Source organism: Anopheles darlingi, chromosome 2 (genome assembly GCF_943734745.1).
Source record: "Anopheles darlingi chromosome 2, idAnoDarlMG_H_01, whole genome shotgun sequence".
NCBI classification, from domain to species: Eukaryota; Metazoa; Arthropoda; class Insecta; order Diptera; family Culicidae; genus Anopheles; species Anopheles darlingi.
Genome location: NC_064874.1, coordinates 60,797,540 through 60,821,324, shown reverse-complemented (window position 1 = coordinate 60,821,324; position 23,785 = coordinate 60,797,540). Strand labels below are relative to the sequence as shown.

General features: G+C 46.9%; 1 protein-coding gene across 1 annotated transcript; it reads right to left on the bottom strand.

The window, feature by feature from the left end:
* Positions 1–5,237: 5,237 nt before the first annotated feature.
* On the bottom strand, positions 5,238–23,647 carry LOC125948059 (zwei Ig domain protein zig-8-like). Its single transcript, XM_049673698.1, has 8 exons — positions 23,000–23,647; positions 13,483–13,557; positions 11,633–11,874; positions 11,392–11,508; positions 9,919–10,012; positions 8,479–8,606; positions 5,768–5,936; positions 5,238–5,649 (listed from the first exon to the last, which is right to left on the bottom strand). Exons 2-8 carry the CDS (start codon positions 13,526–13,528, stop codon positions 5,531–5,533), a joined length of 915 nt encoding a protein of 304 aa, XP_049529655.1. The 5' UTR covers positions 13,529–13,557; positions 23,000–23,647; the 3' UTR covers positions 5,238–5,530.
* Between the last annotated feature and the right edge of the window lie 138 nt (positions 23,648–23,785).

Sequence of the window (23,785 nt, the reverse complement as noted above, 5' to 3'; positions counted from 1 at the left end):
CGGGAAAGCACTCGATGGAGGAGCACCAAAAAAGGGAATTCGGTTGATCATTTCCGTCGCAATGTTCGCGTTGGATGAACGCTCTTATGCTGTTTCTTATGTTGCGGCTTTCCGGGAAATTTCGTGTCCGTTACACCGCTGTCTAGCTCACTATTGAGGCGAGTTTTCACTACTAAAAGATGGAAATTTTCGCGATTTTGCAGAAGCGCTTCTCGTGCTTCGAAGTTTCAACGACATACTGCTTGGCGCAATTGCCGAACTGACTGTTTGCACTTTCATTAAACAAAGAAATTATGTTTACACCCTGTTGCACGTCATAAACGCTTTTTTCGTCACCGAATCGAATTCTCTTTCCTCGTGAGTGGGCGAAGGCAACATAAAATGCTCCAAAAGCTACGCCAATGTTTCGGTGCTGATGTGGATTAAATCACGTCACGATTGGTTCGCTCGAAAGGGGGCGCTTTAAAAATCCTGAACCGTTCATCGACATCCCTAGAGCACTCGAGGTAGAAGAAGGAAAGCATAAATAAATGATGAACGCCCGACGCGAGCGGAAACGGGACGGAGAAGAAGAAAAACTGGCCCGTAAATCTTTTATGCACTTTCGAACGAAGCAAAACCCCGGTGCCCGTAATCTCCGGGGGAGACGGGGAAGGAGGCTTTAGTTTGGGGAAGAGCGTGCAACGATGATGATGGTTGTCAGGGCAGGAGCAGGCAGGCAGGCAGGCAGGCAGGCAGGAGTTGATGCTCAATGTGGGCGCTTGAATCACGATCGAACACGACGCTAGCGAACGTTGAACGCCATTTGTCCGTCAGATTAATTCTTGGCCAGCCAGCGTAGTATCGAAAGCATCGAAGCATCAACCGGAACAGGAGCAGGAGTAGGAGTAGCACACCTGATGAAACATTCAACAATTGCTGACAGCCGTTTAGGCGATGGCGGGAAGACAGTCGGAATTGATGGTCGGAACAGCGAGACAGAATGGCGAAAACCAATCAATACCCCGTCTGTCGGTTCGTCTGTTGGTTAGTTGATTCGTGGTAGCTCGCGCTAGGTTGAGGTGAGTTAGTGATCACTTTACGGCCATAAATAAATTATTACCTTCGCTCACCTCTACCTTCAAATGGGACGTGCCCGTAGCGAGACTAATATTTCTTTGCGGGTTTTCAATACTTTACCGTTACCAAGGAAGCTCCCATTAATCGAATAAAATACACAACCCGGATCCGGGGTAACGGATTTGGTTCATAAAAGGTGAGAAAATTGAGCAAAATTTTGAGGAAAATTAATTTCCCAACCGCCCCATTCCCCGGTCCATAAAATGCCTACAAAACCACCGATCGGCACCGGCATACCAACTCGAACTCGAACTGCTACATCCCAGGCTTTCCTAGTCAGTTTGCAGCTAGGGGTTGATTATGGAATGTAATTAGAAATCCCTTTTCACACCAAAAAAGACCTCCACCGCCTGTTTCGGTAAACCGCGAGATCCGCATCATTTTTTTTCGCTGTTTGCTGTTTATGCTGCGCCTAACCCACCCCCGGCGCCTGTGCAAACATCAGTTCCCGGGGCCCGGTTGTGGGCTCCGAATCCATTAGCAGTGAAATTGTTTTACGAAATTCCGGAATCCAAGGCGCGTTCGCGCCAGAAAAAAACGGAGTTCGAGTCCGGGGACCGGCGGCCGATATGCCTTTTTCTTGTGATATCCAATTAGCGTTCGCCGAAGGCAGCCATTAATTGATTCTTCCGAATCCGCGGCTCCCTTTTTGAGTTCCGACAAAACCATTCAACCGGTTCTTTGTCCTTTTTCTTGTTAGGATCTTCTTTGGAGACCGACGCTGAAGTGAACAGGAATCGTTGGCCACTGTTGCTTGCTGCTTGTAGTAGCTTGTAGCTGGATTGTTCCATTGAATTGTCGCGAGGCCTTAATCCTAGATAATCTAATTTGCTACGCGAAACGCTCCCTAATCCTTTATCTGGTCGGTGAACAGACGAATTACAAGCACGCGTTACACAAAGACAGGACCGGATAGGAGGAGTTACAAGGATTATAGGCGTCTTCAATGGCCCTTCGGGCTATCTGCTGAACATGAAACGGCAGCGATGCGCACGTGATGATGCATTATCTAATGCGTGGTTTGAATGTGTAACTTCCCAGATCAAAATACACACAGAACAATGTGTGCCGGTGCGCAAGACAACAGAGCAACATAATTTATGTTTTCTCCACAACAAATGAAATACTGCTCCAACTCCAACGCACCTCACCGGTCAGGCACTCGACGTGTAACATCAAACCGTAACCGTGCCGGTTTCGCATCCCCTGAAGCATAATCCACACCCCTCGTCGCACGGTACATAATATTTGCGTTCGAAGCGATGGGCAGATCATGAAAATTTACACCCATCCCGAAGGCCAGCAGCTAGTGTATTCAACCCCCCTCCCCTTTTTTGTGCCTTTTATCCATTGACCCCCTCCCCACGGCACGTGTACCGTTTGTGAAGCAAACTCACCTCTGACTCCCGCACCAGGGGGCCAAAAAAAAGATGAAAGTGAATACTTTCAGACCTGGGATGGTGGAAAATATTTTCATCAAAGTGAAAAATCAAGTGCAAAAATGTACCCATGCCGCCAACGCTCGCTGTCCACAACAACAACAAAAACGCCGGTCTCAAAAATGGAAACATGATACTCCAGTTAAGCGAGACTGCGCGATGAAAATGTGCCGAGTGCAGCATTAATGCTGTAGTGAGCGTGCGAAAAATGTTCCACGCAACGCAGGGGGTCCGGAATGAAGCTTGGCAGGGAAATGGGATTTGGGGTTGATTGAGGGAGGAATCGAGATTGAGTGAAATGCATCCCTTTGCTGATGTTGGCGTACGTCAGCCGCAGGGAGTGCGATGAGGTCCTATCCCTAACCAAACATGCCCGGCACGATCACTCTGTAATCCGTCAAAAAGCTTGTGTTCATCGAGTTGGCTGCGAATAGAAGAATTGAAGCGGATAAGCAGCCATCTCATTGGTTGGCATTAGCATCGCCATGTTTTTCCTCCATCCAACAAATCGCTGGAGTTTTTTTTTTCTTTCGGAGCTTCTCTTTCCACGAAGCAACGATGACGATAGGAAGATCATACTTACCTCACAGAGAAATAATTTGGAAACACAAACAGTAGACGTCAGATATCTCAGAGTACAGATTGCAGACGGGTTTTTATTTCATCTTGATCTCAATGTTAGGTTTCAATTTCGATCCGCAACATTCAAATGGAATCCTTTCTTTTCACGTGTTTTTGTTTTTAAATTTTGTTATTAGTTTAGCCACATGTCCTTCCCACTTGCCTTACCCAGTTATTGTTCCCCTCGGTATTCCTTTTCTGATGGAATTTGTTTTCTTTTTGCTATTTGTTTTCTCAACTCGTTCACGCTTATTCGTGTCTCTGTTACTCGTTCCCGAACGCTTTATATTAGCTAGATGATTTATAATCTATTTTCCCCTTCCTTCCCTGTCCCTTCTATCAGCTTCATTCGCTAGTGTTGAACATGTTTTCATTGAATTTTGTTAGACTTTTCCACATCTGCTTCTCTTCCCTCTCCTACGAAAAAGAAAACCATTTTGACTATGAGATTGTATTTACACTGCGCCTTATTAAGCTCTTACTGCTAAAGTTTTCTAATTTTATGCTCGACTCGAGATGGCGACTGAGCTAACGAATGATTGATTGGGAATGAGTTTGACCGACAGACTTCGGACGCTTACACGCTAGCATTTGTACATACACGCACACACACAGACATACACACGAATTTCGCTGGGCGATTTCAAGTAAGGGAGGTAAGACGTCTACACGTCAAGTAAACGCCGTGACAAACGGAAACAAACATGACATCCGACGATTGAACCTGATTGGGAAGTAAACGAATGATGTTTCCTTCGAAGTCGGCTTCGGACTGGCATCCAGCCAGCCAAGACATTCCTCGTAATGTTAATGTAATGCAAACGCATTGCAATCAATATCTTATGCAAGGCTCAAACAGATAAACAGCCCGGCAAGCACAGAGTGTGCCAGGAAGTAGCCGGAAACTCACTCTCTTCCTTCTTTCTCTTTCGCTGACTTGACTTGCTTGAAGCACTAGTCAGCAGAAACAACACAGCAGCAACAAAAAAACGCTCTCCCAAAAACAAGCAAATCAAGAGAAAGACTTGCACGAAGTGTCCTTGTCCTCTAATCCCCCCCGTCTTTTTCCAATTCCTCCACATCGACATCAGTTTTATCTCTATCAGCCATTGCTTGAAGCCCAGAAAACGGGGCCACTACTAACCAACTGGTGCCAAAAGCTGCCAAAGACGGTCCAAAGTGATCCGTTTGGCCTCGGATCACATCTCGGATCGCAGAGACGACCAAAAACCGTCCGCTCCGAAAACTCCGAACGGCAAATGTGGAATTCATCCCGAAATAATTTATCTTCACAGGACTCGCTCCGCGACGGAGCCGAACGTTCGTCGTTTCGTGTCCCTCTTCGCGTTCTTCGTGTCCCAAGACCATCCTTGTTGGCTTCTTGACCGAACGACCGACCGACCAACCGACTGGCATCGCTGGAGTGCGCTCTGATAAATTATTTTATTTTATTCCCTCCACCCCACCGCCCACGACCAGGAAGGGGAGAGGGGTGAGGGATGCCTTTTCCTACCCTTGTTCCAGCTGCTCATAAAGAGGACGAACGGCGACATGCGTTCCTTCGCTCCTTCGACCAGGATCGAAGGGCTCGCGGCCTCGACATCTCGTTTATCCAGAGTTTTCTTTGTTTCTTTATGGCTGCTTCACCACCACCACCACTACTACCAGGCGACGTGATCCTGTCAAGGATGAACGAACCTCATCTATTTGCTCCACGTGCGCACCACCGTTCACCCCCTCGCCCCTTGGAACAGCCCTTCGCAGCACTACCCTTGCCAGCCCTTTCGATCGGCCCTCTGCTTCATCTCGTTAGCAGCATGATGAATGTGTATTTACAGATTCCATTGCGATCCTTTCACACACACACACACTGACACACACACACACACACACACAACACACATGGTCGATACCATGAATCAGGATTTGTAAAATGCTTTCCCGTATGCCGCGCGTACTACAAATTGGTTGTTTGGTTCCGCGAGCAAAAACATTTCCATTTGTTCCGCTTTTCTTCTTTTTCAGGCTATGCGCGCGCGTGTGTGTGTGTGAGTGTGTGTAGCGATGCCCTTTCCTAGCGAACTTGATACACCTTTCCCAAGTCCAGTACTTACCATAATAGAACGTAAAACTCTATATCTCTATTGCTCCCTTGCTCTCTCTTTTTCTCTCTGTATGTACATCGATCGACTTTTATCTTTTTTCCTTCTAATTTACAGTGAATTGTTGTGTCAACTGGATTTTGAAAAATCCAATCAGCTCCTTGCAAAACCCTTTAGGCCAACCGTGGCCAACCATTGCCAGCACAATCGCAACTAATCAACGCGGTCGCATGGCTTTACGACAGCCACTTACCTCGATCGACCATCGGACACGGTGCGGTGGAGTAGAACCAGTAGCAGCAGTGCAAGCGGCAATAGAACGTTGATTTGCATCCTCCCAGTGCCCTGTATCGCTGCCGGATGTTCACCTTGGAGTGCGGAAAATAAAGCAGAGTAATTTAAATCAAGAGTAAATGTCATTGTGTGCTCGCTGTCACCACAGCAACAACATCGCCATCGAGCTGCATCGAAACGGATGCTACTTACCGTTGAGCACATGGACGTGCACCGTCATCGGGTTGGCGGTCGATGGCAGGCACGTGTACTTGCCGGAATCGGAGGAGCGGGCACGCTGGATCAGCAGATACGAGGTCGTGATTTCACCCTTCTCCGTGATCACCGATACACCGCCCCGTGGTGAATCGTAGTTGATTTCCTGTTGGGAATGACATTACAGAGAGGTTTTCTTTGAGAAGCAGAATTTCTTTCCTTGCGGCGATAAGATGGAAAAAGGGAATCCAGAAAACAATGGTGGCGTCTATGCAAACACAATCCATTTGCACGAGAGAGAGAGAAAGAGTAGGCGTTGTTCTACGAACCTAGCTCTAGCCAAGATTAATAAAATGTAATTGCGGTTCAGTTTCTGTTTGTGTGTATGAAAGCTTTTCTCAGCAACACAAACACTGGTCCATCCAGTGGGCCATGAAATTAGCTTACGCGCCATCGAACCACCAGTCAATCGAATGCCATGGTGATGATCATGGTGTGCAGGTTTCCACGAATGCACGCACGCAGCACCCAAGGCCACAAACACTCCTCTGATGGATCGGAAACGGCCCTGACTGGCTATCAAAATTGATAGAATTTTCGCAAAAAAAAAAAGATGGAAACAGAGAGCGAAAGAGAGACTCAACTGGACAGCCAATCGAGCGAAGACTAAACTCATTAAGACTCGTCGTGTGCCGCCACCACCATCACCTTGAAACTGTTTCTTTCCCCTGGCGGATACTTCCGATTCCGGTTTCGCCTTCCGGCAGGAGCAACTTTGCACGCTTGGAATCGCTTGGGATCGGGAATCGAGATGGCTTTATTTATCAAATGATTAAGTATCTTCCTTCCGGTTTCGTAGACTCGGTGATGTTGTGGTGCTTGGAGGTTGAAGAACGTTGGAAGTTTTTTCCGTCTCGCCTCGGGTTGTTAATTACATCGATTTTTGCGGAGTGCTTTCGAGGTGGAAAAACGTTCCAGCACAAGAGCAAGTCGATGCTACCGGCTATGGAGTTGCGGAATAAAGTTCTATTTGCTGATTTACTTTAAATTTGTGGTGCAGGGCTCATTCCAAAGCTCATTATCAAAAGTTAAAGACAATTATAATAAAACCTATTCGTGTTTCAAATAACAAAAACTACATTTTAGCCATTTTTGATTTCAATAAGTATATAGCAAAAATTTAATTAAAAACAAAATCTCAGCTATTATAATATTTAAATCACTGCTATTAGCCATATCCAGTGCGTAAAACGTTCGGTATTGAAATTCGCAATCAGATAATAAGGTTCACGGTAAGCAAAACAATCAATTATTGTAATGGCTATGCATGTACCAAAATAACCTGCAGCTCATCATCTCGTGACTTATCGAGATTGAAAGTCGAGACGAGACGAAAATCAAGTGCATGGCTTCTCCCAGAGATGGACTTTTGTAAGGCTACTACCGAATGAAGTCTCCTCAACAAATTAAAGATTTTTTTTTTTTCGTCAGCTCATCAAGTTGCCAAGAAGTTCTTGTTATCGCAAGATAGCTGTGACCACAAAACCATGGCTTTCGTTACAGAGCAGAAAATCTTTTGTAGGAAAAAGAATATTACCCAAGATGCGTTGCCTGCAGTGCAAAGTATGCCTGCAGTGCAAAGGTCTTCATTAACACTTAAATAAGGGAGATTAACGATCTTTAAAACAATCTCACTCCTTGCATTTGCCTCCAATTCCGCTCCATCCAATATTTTGTTAAATGTTTAACGCATAGAGTCAAATTGACTTTATATGCTTGAAATTGCTAGACCATATTCCAATTCGAATAACCGGACATTTTTTGTTTCTAAATCACACTCGCCCTTCATTTGAAAAGGCATAGCTTGTTCCATAATTCAATGTGTTTAGCGGCACATTAACCAATTTTAAAAGTATTAAGAAAAAATTAATTACCCGCACCATTACTGAAGGCCGAACCCGCGCTCATTACCAATAACATCAAATCAAAGTACGATTGTCCGCGATTAGCCCCGGCAATTATGAGCAGAATTCCATTGGTAAATGATTGTTGATATTGGGACGGTTCTTTCCCGAATACAGTATCAAATCTGTAATTCTGAGGATACCTAACAATAACTGTGCTCCACAACTAACCACTAACAGCTCGGCAACCCAACAGCTAAGGAGTAGACTTTTCAAATTCTCCATCAATCAGCACCACCACCAACTGTGCGATCTGAAAAGTAACCCCCTGCTGCGTTACAGCGCAGTGGCCAGAGCCCCCTTTTTTACATTCGCCGAATGCCGTGCCATTTAATCACCTCGGAAATTGCCTCATTTTCTGGACGGAACACCCCTCCAGGGGATCGAAAACACGAAACTGCACTTCCCACGGCACGGCGTCGCATTAAACGGATAATTGGAGCGAATTATGCTAACGATTGACCCTCCCTTCTCCGGTCCTCCTCCGGTGTCCATTATCGGCATCGGTAAGAGGTCGAGAGAGCGTGGCGTTACATTATAGTAACCACCGCTGATGCTGCTGCTGATGTCGATGATGATGGGCGGATCATTACGATCGATGGTAAAAGATGCCGTCGACCTTTGAGTAATGAAACCATTTTATCGTTACCTTCGAATAACCAATCGAGGTCATTCGATGTGCAGCCGGAAGTGTGGAAATGCATTGACGCCATACGGTGGTGCTACTATCATTACGTTACTTACCTCCCCATTGTGGGTCCACTGGATGAGCGGTGGTGGCTCTGGAAGGTGACGTACGATGCAGGTAAGATTTACTGTTGACCCCGTATCGATGTACAGGTCCGGACCACCGACGACCGTCGTGATGGGTTCTGTAAATCAGTCGAGTGGGCATTAGTGTAAGTCAAAGGGTGTAAAGCGATGGACAGAAGAGGCGAGAAGTAAGTCGCGAGCACTTCAAAGTGGTGAAAGGCCAGCTAGCGCCGGTACCGGGATTAAATCAAGAATCATCCCCAGTCAGGACGACCTCCTCCTGGGGAGAGTTCGCGCTTGATGTTGATTTGATAAACCGAGGAGCTTAGCACTATAAGGACGCTTACACGCTTCGAAACTCCCACCTAGCCAATGACATATCGTGATTAAATTACGCTACGTACGAAGCAATTTATCAATCGAGATCATCTACTCTCCAAGACCCAGGACGCATCTCGCCAGACGCTACGGTCTAGACGTCAGAGAGCCCCAAGAGTACACAACCCCCGAGAGGTGTTTATTAATATCTCAACAAACGTCTTACCGTCCAGGAGTCCCGGCACAAATGTAGTCCACTGCAAGCATTACTGGCTAGCCAGGCATTGCTCTAGAGTCTAGAGCCCCGAGGCAACGCGCAGCGTCAGTAAATCTCCTCGCAAATCCCAACGCTCTGACCACTAGAGCGTGGCCGATGGAGTAATTTATGCTCGGTCGACACGACGGCCAGCGCTGCCAGCAGCAGGAGCAGTCCTCGGACTATGACGACAACGACGACGACGTTTTGATCCCTGGGTGCTAGTTCAACGCACCTCTAGGGTAATGATGTATGATGCCACATCCGGGAGCCGAAGAAGCTCATAAGCTCCTTGCCCCGTTGCTCCCGTTGGGAGCCCTTGGGGTAATGAAATTCCACTTGAAAGCCTTGCTACGCACACGGCGCCACCTTCATGATGGATGATAATGGTTTTGATTTCCACCGGGAAAATGCTGAACGCTTTGTTTTTTTCCCTCTTCTTCATCTTTGTTACGGAAACCACTAAGCGTTGCTAGGCGGACTGTTGCGAACCGCGACGACTTCTGCGCTCGCCCCCGGCGTCATAATTAGCCTGTCAAAGCTCATACCAACAAAAAAGCTTGCCGGCCCCTGCTTGCCACGCCAAGCGCCAAACGCCAAGTGACGAAAACTATAATAAACTAATCAGCTAATGCTCGTGTGAAATTGGTTTTCCTTGTAGCTGCCCTTGCCCCTAATACTGGCCTACGAAATCATGCCACGGGCATTGCGGTGCCTTCTGCCCCAGGGTACGTCCGGAAACTCGCGTCATCACACTCGACACGTGGTGTCGAGTATCGAGGTTCGTTCTCACAGCACAGGGAAGAACATGAAAGCGTAGGGCAAGCCTGTGGGGGAAACTTCAATAAACAACTTACCGACAACCGCCAGCGTCATCGAGTAGCCGACCGGAGGCGTCGTGGAGATTTGACACTCGTACACCCCGGAGTCACGCTGCTGGGGGTAAAGGACCTAAAACGAACGAAAGTGAAAGAAACCGATCAAACACACACACGAACACACACATGAGGGCATCGGCACCGTTACATAGGCATACTTTGCGGTCTGTTGGCAAAGAAATACTAGACGCAAACAACAACCAGCCACACACACATACACACACACACACACACACACACATGCCGCCGCGTGGCTGACGCCTTCGATAAGCCATCAAGATCGCCCGTAACATGATAGGGAACGTTGGGACTAACGCTTTGCTGGATTGGATATCGGTGGGGTTCTGCCTCGACTTCTACCGTACCAATGGACACACACACGAGCACAAACCCAGACACACTGAACTGGAACGACGGCGACGGCGTAATTGAGTTGCTGGTCTGTGGTTGGCCCCAAAAGTACATTCCCCTAAAACTTGATCCCTTCTTCTTCTGCTGCTGCGACTCCGGAGTCGTCGGCTCGAGAAGTTCGGATGAAGGATACTCCTCGCCTTGCAATCACCTCATCGCCATCTTTACGCCTCTTTCCCTTGGGTGGCCGGATTGTTGGAGTAACGTTGTTATGTTATCGATACAGCAGCAGCAGCAGCAGCAGCAGTGGAGTATTGGAGGTTTGGGTCGCCTTAGGTTCCAGACCAGATTCCAAAGTCTGTGTTCGATTGAATTTCCCAATTTAAAGCACGCTCTGGCATTTGTTTGCATTAAAGCCTTTGTTCCCTGACCAATCTGGGATCCTGGGGCTCCACTGTGTGTAGGTATGACGTGGCCAATGCCCCCCCTCTCTCCATCTCACCATCAGCACACTCATCGATACCGCCATTAAAGCCTAACCGAGGGCAATTCATTAGGGGTACGTATTGCGGTTCTCGTCTCGTGTGTGGTCGACGTGGGTTTGATGTACATCTTGCCAAGGCATTACCACCATCACCAGCAGCAGTCGATTGATCCATAAAAGCAAATACGATGCCTACGGATCCGCTTGACCTCCGCGCTTCGTCGTGACATCGAATTACACGCAATCATCTGGCTGTTGGAGCACTTCTTATCCCTCCAATGATCGGATTTAACCCGGATTGTTTCGGGAACCGTGTAATAGTGTGTGTGTAAGAGCGGATTAGCGCGGTTAATGAGACTCTTAGCACCAGTCGAATCCACTGTTACACTGGCATCCATTGGCGTGCCCGTACCCAATGCTTGCCACGTTTTACGACATCACGGCGCACCTCCGACGGTAACTTATCGGTCTCATTATCATGAATAGTAATGAGCAGCATAGCAGAGAAGCGACAGAAGAGTGTCATAGTCCCGACCCGCTCATCACAGCGCTATACGGGGATAAGACAAAACCGACGACGACGACGATCCGGACGACGAGAGCAGAAGGAAGCTTACCTTTAGAGACCAATCGTCCAGCTGCGGATTGTGGACGCTCTGGTACCGTTGATCCGAGGTGTAGGTCGCCTTACCGACGGTAAGCAGATGCAGATCCCGGTGCCGAATCCAGGAAACCTGTGCCCGTACCATGCCCGTCGAAACCGGACCCGGAAACGTCAAATGGAAAAACGGGAAACTTAATTAAATCAACCGCAACCCTTTCTCTCGGAAGGGGGGGCTCGCTGCAGCTGATCCTTACCGTCCGGTTGCCAAGGTTCCGTACGCGACAGTTCAGGTAGGCCGTGTTGCCGACGAGGGCGGTGACGTTTCGCGAAGCCGAAATGTCAAAGTAAGGGCCCCGGTCGAGCGGATTCTTTGCACCACCGTCCAGCTCCCCATCCTGTTCGCTATCGTCGAATGAGGACGTCTGGTAGTAGTGCTTCGGTGGTGTGTACGTGTGCGGTTCATCGTTGTCCACCGACTGGGACTGCGAGATGTGACCTGTGGCGGTGGCGGAAAATGGGAACGAGATTAAGATGGAGAAGATTAACGCGTGACATTAGCTTGAGCGGACGAACACTTGTGCGACTTGTGCCTTTGGAGAAGATGAAAGAAGCTGTATGAGGACTTCGTGACTTTGCTTCGTAGCTTCGGGTATGAAAAGGCACTATTCTGAGATGGTCTTAGCTCAAAGCCGGTGACTGATCATTGTTAGTATAGTGTTCTAACTATCGAGCTTTTTGTTGTTCTTTTTGATAATAAGTTTTAATGAAAGCAGAATCAAAGACTTGTTGTAACCATAAGGGCATTAGTATACAGAGGAATGAATTGCATTATCCGTTGTTTTTGATAAATTTGCGCTACCCCGCTTTCTCATGTCATCTTTACAGTTGATTCGCATCCCCTTATCTAGACAAAATTAGTCATTATAATGGCTAATGGGTTCTTTTTTAGCAGGAAACCAAGCTTACTTAATTTTCAAAATGATAACTAGTGAGCAATTATGACATTATGTATTAAAACAATGTTTTAGGCTGGTTAAAATACCAGGAAGGTAAGAAGATAATTCTTCTGGGATAATTATTTAACGAATCATCGAAATTAACTGCTTACTGACTATCGGGAAAATAATATCGAACTATTCAAACAGCAAACAAAGATTTCAAGAATGCTTCCTTTTAGTGTGTTATTAGAAGCTATAAACTCATCCATTCGGTAATAAATGATTTTGAAAATTATTTTCTCGTGATGAATCTTGTTCTTTACCAATGAAATATTATGTTAATCTTTCATTGTTTTGGTAGATTTTTAATTTTCAAACCATTCCAATATCATATCAATATCTTTCTAATGTCCAGCCTCCGCTTTGTTTGAAGGTAATACCGGATAGGTGATCCGAAGAGGACTCAAGGCATTGATAAGAAGGGTTTTAGTAGGTAGGTCCCGCCTCCTCAGAGGCTGGAAATCCCACACTACCGGCTAGGAACTCACGTCCTCCTAACAATGCCTATGAAGGTTTCCCGCCCAGCATCGAAAAAACAAAATAAAACATCTTTCTAATGCATTGTTTTGCAAACGTACAATATTCATAAACATTTGAAACATAATCAGTTGAACTGATGTCAAATTATATGTCCAAATAGGGGAAGAGATCGCTTTGGATTACACTTAACCTATTCCAGTTTTTCCTTTATTTTGTTAGAGTAATTCGTTTCTTAACTCACAACTGTTCTACGTCTATCTTTCAAATCTTTTAAATGTCTTTAATGCTCTAATACATCATTATTATAGATTGCTTTAACCATCTGGCAAATACATAGTTAAATTTTACCGACATCCAATATCAATCAATGTTATCAATAAAGGTACGCTTATACATTATAATTCATACACGGACACTATAATTTAGAAAACTCTCTACTGTTAACTGACTGCCATATTATTCCAGCAAAGCAATTAACAAAACATCTTAGATAACCGCTCGAGGTAAAGTAATCTTATGATAGTTCGCAGCACTGCAAATGCTCAAATAAAATCTAAATTTTATGTTACTATTACCCCGTTTTAAAAATGTGTACTCTTAATGATGCAGCTTGGGTTTATTCTTACCATAACTGACGTTGAAAAGAAGCATCACAACCGCAATTTGCTTCATAGTTCTGCTGTGTACCGACGATCCATATTCTAGAGAAGAAGAGAGAAGAAAATGGCGAAAGCTCTTAATCGCATTCCACGTCTGAAATCGCAAAACAACAAATACATAACAGAACAATAGGTAGAAAAATGGACAACAGAATCGTAATAAAGCAAAATTCAGCCTACACCCAGCGTCGGGGCTATGGGAAACAAACAACAGGAAAGCTCCTAGTTTGCGCCCTCACCAAAAACCACTCCAAGTGTCGTCTGCTCCTTCCTTGACACTCATTATCATCCTCTCTCCCCAGCGAACGAACGAACAAACGAAACCAAGTCGTACCGGAGACCGGGGAGCGGCCGTCGTTGTGTTGTTTGCCGCAAAATTTATCGCCTGCCATTCGGACGCGAAATGCGGCGCCCTTCACTAGATGAGTTCACATCCTTCTTCGCCAAAACGTCGCGCACCAGAAACCGGTACGGCCTTCCCCGCGATCCACACATTCACAACCATCCTTTTTCCACGGTAAAATGAAAACAAAGAAAGTGCGCCCCGATAAGCGTGACCGTGGGAAAACAGCCCCAGCAATCAACCCCCAAAAACCCGCTCCGATCCGATCACTCGCCGAACGCTCGGTGTCCCACCCCAGGTGTTAACAACAGCAATCGCCAAGATGTGGCCGTGGCTTAGACCAACATCGTCAGCACACCTGATGTCACAGAGACACTCACTGATGATGGTGTTGGTTAGTGTTGCTCTTCTCGCTACCGAACGCTGGTGCTGGTGTGATGTTTTTCTTTCATTTCGCAGCCATGCGTTCAGCTGTCGAGTGTAGTGGGAGTGGGGCGGGGGAGTGGAAGGCTTCTTATCTCACGCCAGCTCAAGGAATTCGCGATGCTCGCATCGTTAAGGGGTGCGCGAACGCTCGCGAGCTATCTGTCGCGCAACGGTTTGCAAGGGTCCCAAAATGAAAATTGCTCGCTCGCGCTGCTAAATAACCGAACAGCTTCATGGTTGGAATGCTGAGCAGTAACTCTTCCCCTCACTCCACAGCCCACCAGCTGATAACAGCAGCGAGCATGCTGCTAACAACAACAACAGCAGCAGGAGGCTGCAAGAAGAGCAACGGGAGAAGGAAAAAGTAAAAGGAAATTCCATCCACAATCGTTATGCAATCAAACCTCGTCGAAGGAAGGAACGAATGGGAAGCAGAAGTGTGGGGACAGCTGGGGACCCCGTAAGCCTTCCCTTCACCACCTAAACTCCCTTCTCGAGCAGCCACAATCCATGAGCATCCTTGATAAAGGCGGGCCGATGGAATGTGACGTCTGGTGAGTTGGTTGGCTCAACTGCTTCTGCTGCTGCTGCTACTTGCCACAAGGCCGCTGTGTGTTTGTGTTGAAAGTTTTTATTTCTTACTTTATGTTGCGCACGGTTGTATGCTGCTGCCACATAAAATGGGAGTGCCGGGGGATGGGTGGTTGGCGGCATGGAAACTTGAAACAATACGCACCACCACACCACCGATCACACGCCATCATGGGCTGCTCCACTGCTCGACAAATAAATCCTCCACTTTGCCGGTGAGTCGCCGAGCTGCTCAGTAAAAGTTATCACAATTGTTTTGTTGTTGCCACACCACTGGTCGAAACGGGTGTAGGGGTGAAGGGAGTTTCATTACCAAGGCATACGGCAGAAAACGGGAACGTGGCGCTCGGATGCGCGGATACCAAGATGCTTTCGTCTTTGCTAGTTAATTTCGAATTTTTCAACAATCCACGTGGCGCACCCGTAACCGTCTCCGGACCGTTCTTTCCTCTGGGTTTATGTTGTTCGAGTTGGCGGGTTGGTTCGAGTGAATCGGATTACTGTTGTGCAGGCATGAATGAATGAACGCAGAAGCGGCAGTCACATCAGCAGCAGCAGCAGCAGCAGCAGTGGGATGATAATCTTATTCCAACTCCACTCGAGCATTTTCGGGGAGGAATTAGACAGAAGAAAATCCTTTCGTGTTCTTTCGGAACTGCTGTTCACCGCAGGAGCCAGTCTCGAGAACCATTCGAGCGAATCATTAGCTGGAACGCATTTTTTAAACATTATTCATGGGCATGGGGAGGGGTGAAACAAATTGGTGAAAGCGAATCGTATCCTATTTCAATCCTTTGTGATCCTAAATGGTAGTCGACCGGGGCATTTTCGACTAGCAACATCAAAATAATATAAAGGAAGCTCTATTTGACTTTGTTTTGGTTATTTCAATCTGATTTTAAATTTAACAGCCTTGATTTTTTTATTAGTTGATTAGAGACCCTAATTTAAAAAATACCCCATAAGAAACAGTATCACCTTGAAATGAAATAAGCAGTTGTTCGATAAGCAATAGATGACCAGAGAAATAGTCAGCAGCAAAATCATCAAAGAAACATTCAGTATGAGAGCCATAAAGTACGCCTGATTAAAAGGATTATAGAGTCAATTAGATTATTATGTTCTTTCTTATATTTCCTCTTGTTTCCAAAAGAAAAAAAAGCATTGATTCTGACTTTTTTTAAAACATAAGAGAACGAGCCAGCCGTATGTTTATTACTAATATCGAAACAAATAAAACCGTAGACTGAAAAATATTTTGAAGAATGTAATACCTCGCAGGCGCCTTACGATAAACAAGTCTGCTCTTTCCATGAAATGGAAAATGAAATGGAAGGGAAAGAGTGAAATGTTTATCCACTTAAACTAATTGCAATCTCAAAATTAATCTTGGGAATTTAAGTAGAAACTCGTTCGTTCGTTCGTTTCCAATACTGAGATGTGGTTAATTTTATCCGAGATAATCTGTAAATCATTCACAGTCTGAACTGCATTCAAGTCAAGCTCCTCTACATTGTTTTGCCTTTTCAAACTGAAATTCAATCTGTACTTTTATTTTAGCTAAGTTCTATTATTCTGAACACATCCAATGTGTAATGTCACAGATTAATTTAAATATTAAAAAAAAACCTATTGAATGAAATACGACAAAATCCAAATGACGACCTATAGTTAGCGCTCTATCTAAAAATGCATATAAACGCATTGTAAAAAAAACACATAAAGGTTATTACTTCGGAAGTAACAGAACTTCAACGAATCAGAAAACTGGTTTTTTTCTATATAATAAGACAAAAGTATTCAACTAAGAACTCGCGATTGTACTCTTATGAGTCATTTTATCGTGCTTTTATTATGGCGGTTTGTGCAAAACAACACCTTTTTTTCTTTTCTTGTTTTTATGCTATTGTTAACGGTTATGAGCAATAGTAATGTGATCATCGACCAAATAATTGCAATCGTATTTGATATTTTGTGTAACTTTTCATAGTCCAGTATTTCATTATAGATTGCTGCTGATATTCATGCGATTCCCAGCTTTGTGGCTTGTTTTTGCAGTATATGCTTCAGCTAATAAACAGTTATATAAGTTTTTCTTTCAAAATGTTTAAAAAGTGCAAAATCTAAACGTATGGCTCGTCCGTCCTTATATATGTTAAAAAAAAGTGCAAAATGATCAAAGGCTATTAGAAATTCTCAAATATTCTCACACCGGTCCTCGCCTATACATTACGAATCCCGTACAAAGTATCAGCTTCCGGTAAAACAATTTAAGAATATTCATCGAAAACGAAAAAACTTCACCACCTTCATCCACATTTAATCCACGCCAATCTCCGGACACCAAATGCCAAATGCCCTGCCTGCCGCTACAAGAACCCACAGCAACACAGCAAGAACCCTATAAACGGACCTGTTAACCCCCCACCCCCCACACATATCTTCACCACCTTCATCGGTTTGGTGCCAAAAACAAAACCAACACAAAAAAAAAAACAAGAAACAAAAACAGAAACACAGAATCCCGAGCCAGAGGGGAGGGGGTGGTGGGTTTTCTGGAAAATAAATGAGTTAACTTTTTGCCACACGCGAACCTCAGGCCACAAAGTTTTTGGCTCGCAGAAGAAAAAAAAACCCACCCCACGTCGGAGCCCACGGGAATGTTGCAGAAACCAGAAAGAAACCACCGTTTGTGGGGGAAGAGTAGGGGGGGATCGGGGGGGAGGGATGAAAAAATCATCCATTACATAATCGATCAGTGAACATATTCGCACCCGCACAGTTCGGTGCGTGCGAGAACCCCTCTCGAGCGCATAAATCCCATCCAGCCGGCGGCTGGGCGGCTGTACGCCTTCAGGCAGATGATTAATGATACCGGCAGCATGTCCGTTTGTTCGCCGGCGTTCCGGTCTCCGGTGCTGGTGCTGGTGCTGGTCTGGCTTCAGTCTGAAAAGTGAATTAATGCCACGCTTCGAGCAGACAAGCTGCTGCCTACTACGAGAGTATTGGGTGTCTGGGGAAGTTAGGACGACATATCCTGTGCACACGCTGCTCGCATGATCTCTTTTGTTCATGAATGTCCCACAGCGCAATAATTGGAAATAACACGTAAAATTTCAATTCAAAGCTTTTTGAACCAAACAATCGATCATGAGCAGCAGCAGCAGCAGCAGCATCAAACGAGTTTCATCCATCCAGCATATCAGTCACAAACCGTTCCACAATTTCATTTCAAAATGAGAGCAACTTCAACAGCAGACCTTCAGCTCAATCGCAACCCCCCAACAAGTACCCCATCTCAGGCGCGCACGGGCCACGAAAAACCGCGAAATCACGAAGCAAAGGAAAGGAATGCTGGCTGACCGCACTCCCAAAACTGCGGTCCTCCTGTGGGTTCCCGCATTATGCGGATGACGTTCCCCGTGGGGCTCATCAAACATCGCACGCAACACTTGTGCGCAACGCTCCCTCTGCTGTGTGTGTGTGTATGTCCTGTGTGTGTCCTGTGTGTGTTTGATAGCACCCAGAACGAAGCGAGCTCGGCACCGTGCGCGTGGATTCGCGAGCGCGAACTTTTGGCTTCCGGCCACCCCAGCCCTTTTACCGCCGGTTGTTCTTCCTTCTTCTTTCAGGTTCCCAACATCCAACATCAAAGGCGAAAGGAAGATCGGTTGAAGATCCGTTTTCGCATTGTTTGCCCAAGGCGCGGCCGCTGAGAGACTGCTGCAAATTGATGTGTGCGCGTGTGCACGTGTGTGTGTGTGTGTGTGTTGTGCGGACAAACAAGCGAAGTAACAGGTAAACAACACCCCGGGACCGGTCGCAAGGCGCAACCAAGCTATTCCCTTCTGATCTCACTCTCTCTCTCTCTGTGGGTTTCAATTTTTCATTTTTCCCGGATCCAGGGTGCCTTCCACCCGGGGCTCAACCACCCATCTACCCATTGTTGTTCGCCATCGCCATTGTAAGAACATCCAACACACGCGCGCGCGCAAGTGCTGGATGCGTGGTTAATGGAAAGTTTCCTAATGGAAACGTTTTCCTTCCCGGAAACTTATGCTGCCAGGGATCCGGGCACGTTCTTCGTACACCTTTCACCAAGGCGAGAACTCCCTGTGAATGTGACGGTACACTACACTCTGCCCTTCTCTGCGAACAGGTGTGCGTGCGCTCCTTAGATGGCATCAAAAAAGCACACCAAAAAGCGTGCTTTCGCATTGTTAACTTCACGCACATACACACACGCACCAGTTGATTGCCGGTCTCGGCAATTACTTGGTTCACGCAGAAGCATCTGATGCTGCTGCTGCTGCTGATGGACTCGCTCGGGATTCACTTGCAGCCATCCCGCGGCATTGTCAAGCAGAAGGCGAATGTTTGACTGATTGTTTGCCGCACCGTGTTATCAGTGCTATCCGTGCTTATCGTGGTGTGGTGGTAGCGAAGCGTGAGTTATGCATTCAACCCCTGGGGGGTGGGAGTTCCCTATCTCGTCCATCATACACCAGCGTAGGGTGGAAGCTGAACAGAGCTACCGCTACTCTCTGTGCAGGCATCAAAAGATGATGGCGCTGATAATGTATAAAACATCATATTATGCTACCTCAATGGGTTTACGTAGCCTGGGAGAGGTTTATGATAATCGCACGCTCACACCTAAGCCAGCCTCGAGGCCACAGTAGGATTAACGGTAGAACTTTCACCGATAAGGGTAGCTAGAGGAATGGTAGTAGCTCCATTGTTATGCTGCTTTAATCATACAAAATTCATAAGTGTGAGTATCAAACAAGGGAAGGGCTTTTGATGCATCACTGCCTTTTTTTAACTCTCTCTCCTCTACCTAATACTTCACTTTGTAGATGAACCCCCTTAACCTCACTTCCAGCTGAATATTTAAATCAATTTCGTTCCGTGGCCTTTAAACGGACGAACTTTTCACATTAAAGCTTTGACCTTACAACCCCTTTCAATCATTTGTGAGCAAGAAAGAGAGATAGCTAGCGAAAGAGAGAGGTACAAAAGAAGAGAGAAAAAATGAAGGAAAAGGTCAACCCCGCTTCTTCCTCCCTGAGGTGGAGCATTTTTCATTCCGGAACAATTTATCATCTACCTCGCCGGAGCCTCTCTTCTGCCACTGCCACGGCGAGGGCTCAAACGGAGTATTCGGTATCCAAGCCAAGGGACAAAACAATAATCTTACGTGACACATGAGGGACAGCGGCACAAATAGAACTTCACTTGCTGCGTCCCACCATCCCGAACCCACCACCGTAGCGCTGGCGCACTGATTTCCATAGACGAAAAAGGCACACGACGACGACGACGGGCAGCACATAAAGCTGTTATCAAACCGGGTGCAGACAGTCAACCCCCTCGAAGCGGGGGTATGTGGTGTGGGGAGAGTACGGTCCCTTACACGCACCACGCACCCTCGCCACAGGACGGCAACTGGACTTAATTTTTATCAGCTCATTAGCAGGCTGGTGGTTGGAACAGCTTTAACGGTTCACCCCCACTACCCTCAACCCCTGGAAAGGTCCACTGACTGCTTATGCTGGTACAGAAAAAGGAAGACAACGAACAATAAAAAAAAAATGGTCAAAGAAACCTCCCGTTGAAGGAGGTTTTGTTGAGACAAACCACCCCCACCCGATGGTCATCCCCTAGATTTTTTTTCCGTACACCCCCAACCCACCCAGCCGCTCCATTTCTCGATGATAAATGTGCTGCCAACGATGATTCCGAGAGGGTGACCTTCCGCTTTGGTAAGATTTACAACCCGAAAACAACATCCCAGGCCCAGGCCCAGCTCAACCCGCGCGAGCGATTGGCGTTGGGCCTTCCCTTTGGAACGAGATTTATGGAACTGCCTTCCCTTCCCCACCCCTCCTCTACCTAACCGGATCCGGAAGCTACAAGCAGTGTTCCGCGGTTTTGTCCGCGGAACTCTTTATTAGCGACGACATTCTTTGCGCCACGCGTCGTCCACTCCAATAATACGCAATGTGGGAGTGCGCTCGTGGTGTGCCGGACATAACCGAGCCCCAAACGAGATTACGACCCAGTAGTAGACGCTCAATTTCAGTTTCACGCCCCACTGTTTGCCGGAAAAGGAGGAGGAGGAGGAGAAGCGAAAACTGGAAAATGAAATTTCTCGCTCTTATTTGCTCAACGTAATTACGGCGAGAAATCCAACCGAAGCAACGACATTCGTTCCGACCTGGAGTCTCGATTCCAAGAAGGGATGGTGTGAGAGGGCGAGCATCATCCCCCCCATGAAACGGACGAGCTTATTTTTCGTTTTCGGTTTCATTTCGAGCAGCAGCAGCAGCAGCAGCAGTTGGATATGGGAATGGGCGAATCAAAACAGAAAGCGATCCTCACCAGCAGCGGCAACGCTTTAAAGTCGCATTACGTCGCCACCTCTCCCTTCACGTTCATTCCGCGCAATCGTCTTAGCGCGAAAAATGATGAAGCAAGCATCGTTTCGGATAGCGTCGAAGTTAATTAAATGCTTCACTTCAGACACTCGCTGCGCCACGCGGTCATGTCCCACGGTACACCTTCTGGCACCCTCAGCTGTGACAGACGACGAAGGAGGCGATGGTTTTTTAAAGAAAGTCCTCAGCCATCTTTACCGAAAAGTAGGCCACAGTGAACTGAGTGCATAATGATGGACCAAAGTAAGCTGTAATGTGGGAAACGGAAAATGGCTGCCGACCGGACGCCGTGAGAAACGTACTTCCGGAGGGGGGGAGCTCGCTTCGGAAGAGCTACGGTCCAGGAAATCTGATTAAAATAGAACCAAACCATTTTACGACGAACGCACCTAGGGGGCCTGTGCCAGGGCCTGGACTTTGGTCGCTTGTGAGCTGAATGCTGATGAGCTCTGTAGCTCTGTAGACCCATCAGCGTAGCTGTATGATGTAAGGGAACTACCCTCGCTCACTAGGGGATGGAATACTGCCCTCCCCAAATACTGTACCTGGGAGTGGTGGCAGGGAAGGTGGAGCTTATTAGGGGCGAGCTTGATTGGAAGCACCCTAGCCCCGAAGCCCCCGCCGGGTCCCGGAAAACCCTCGCCAACGCGTTGGCGAGTTGGAAGTGAGATTTTTATTTATGTTTCGTCGACCTCGTGGTCCACCGGTCTTAGACTGTGTAATCAAACCAACTTATTTGCTTAGATTACGGCTAGCACTGGGATGGGGAGGGGGTGGTTGAAGATGCAAATTTGGGCCACTCCGCCCCATCTGGTAGACGTTTCTCTCGAACTTTCTCTTGCTTTCTCTTTCTGTCTGCCCAAAACTGGGAGCTCATTAATTTATCATCAAACCTGATCGGACGCCAGGGCAAAAGCGATTAAAATGCGGTAACAGTGCGGGCAGTCGGAGCCATGTTTCTTGCATAAAAAGCATTACTCCAACGCCTGGTGCCTGGTGCCTGATTTCGAGTCGATTAATGGAGAGGAAAGTGAACCAAAAGCAAAGCGTGGGTCCAACGGATCCGAAAGTTGGTCTCGAGCTCGAGCTATCGAGCATTTCGCTGAATTCGCTGTTGGTTTTCGGCTTTTCTTTCCAGCAAAAGTCTTTGGAGCTATTTATGCGCTAGCTCGAATGCCGGTCAGTGGTTCGTGGTTGGTCGATAAAGTACAAAAGCTAACTCAACCAGCCATAGAATCGCCGCTCAGCGCTCCGGACTGGGCTGGAGTTCATCAATCATCGGCAGCAGTAATGCGTCCCAAATTGCAAACTCGGCTCTGCTCTGGCTAGGACTGTTCGCGACCTCATCAGTAGCTCTAATCGTTTCTGTTACTCAGTGGCTAGACTCCTTCTCAACTCAAGCGTCTACAAGGATTAAAAGAGAAGCTACTCAGGTTGCTTTCCCTGCTCTAAATCATGTTCCGAGGATTAGAGCACTTTCAACAATAACTTCCTCAATTAAAAGAGACAAACCCCTGCAAACCCAGTCCCAACGAATTAGTGAAGTTGCTACTGCTTCTAAACGCTAAACCGTTAGTCACAGTTTCGTTAAGCAAAAAAAAAGCAAAAACCACTCAAAGAAGGGGAAAGATAAACAATTTAGAGACACAAAAAGATGGAAGGCGCCACCGAAAAGACTGCTTACCTTTTAAAAAATCTTCATTTTTAAACGCCTGCCAGCGTTTTCGCTCTAGTGCGACAGCACACCGCGGCGGACCCCTAGCAGGGGATAGTTAATCCTCAAAACAACCATTATTATCCTCGCTCGGTCGTCACACCGTCACTGTCCACCCCAACTCCTGCGAGGGCCACCTGAAGGATGACGACAACGACACGACGACGACGGCCTTCAATCGCCACCGGAACTACCGGAACCACTTATCACAACCACTGCTTCGGTCGGTTCGGTGCCGGGTTTTTTACGACTTTACGGTCGCACAGTCGCTCGCTAAAAACCGGATGACAATTTTCACCTTCTCTTCTCTTCTGCCGCCACCTTCTCCGTGGCCTCGGTGTGTGTGTGTGTGTTGTTTCGTGATAGGTCAGGTTCACTGCGAGCTTCGTCTGTGCTCCACTCCCAAATTAGTTTCGGCTTCGGACACAACACGCGTTGCGTTACGCGCTTTGGCGCTCCACACTTTTCCACTCGAACGCACCGTTGGTTGGTTGGGATGCTGGGTGCTGCTGTCCGTCCGTCCGTGGAGAGGACCGTGGGGTTTTCCCGGATATTTTCGCGGACCTTTTTTACACTTTTTCACCTTTTCCCCTGCTGGACTAACACGATAGCAGCAGTAGCAGCAGCAGCAGCTGTGTGGTTGTGGAAATATTTACGAGCAGCAACGGATCCCGTGAGTCCTCTTGCTCTGGGCTGGACTGGTTTATTTATGTTTTACTTCCCAGAACTTTTCACCACCGAAAAAGGGAGGAACAA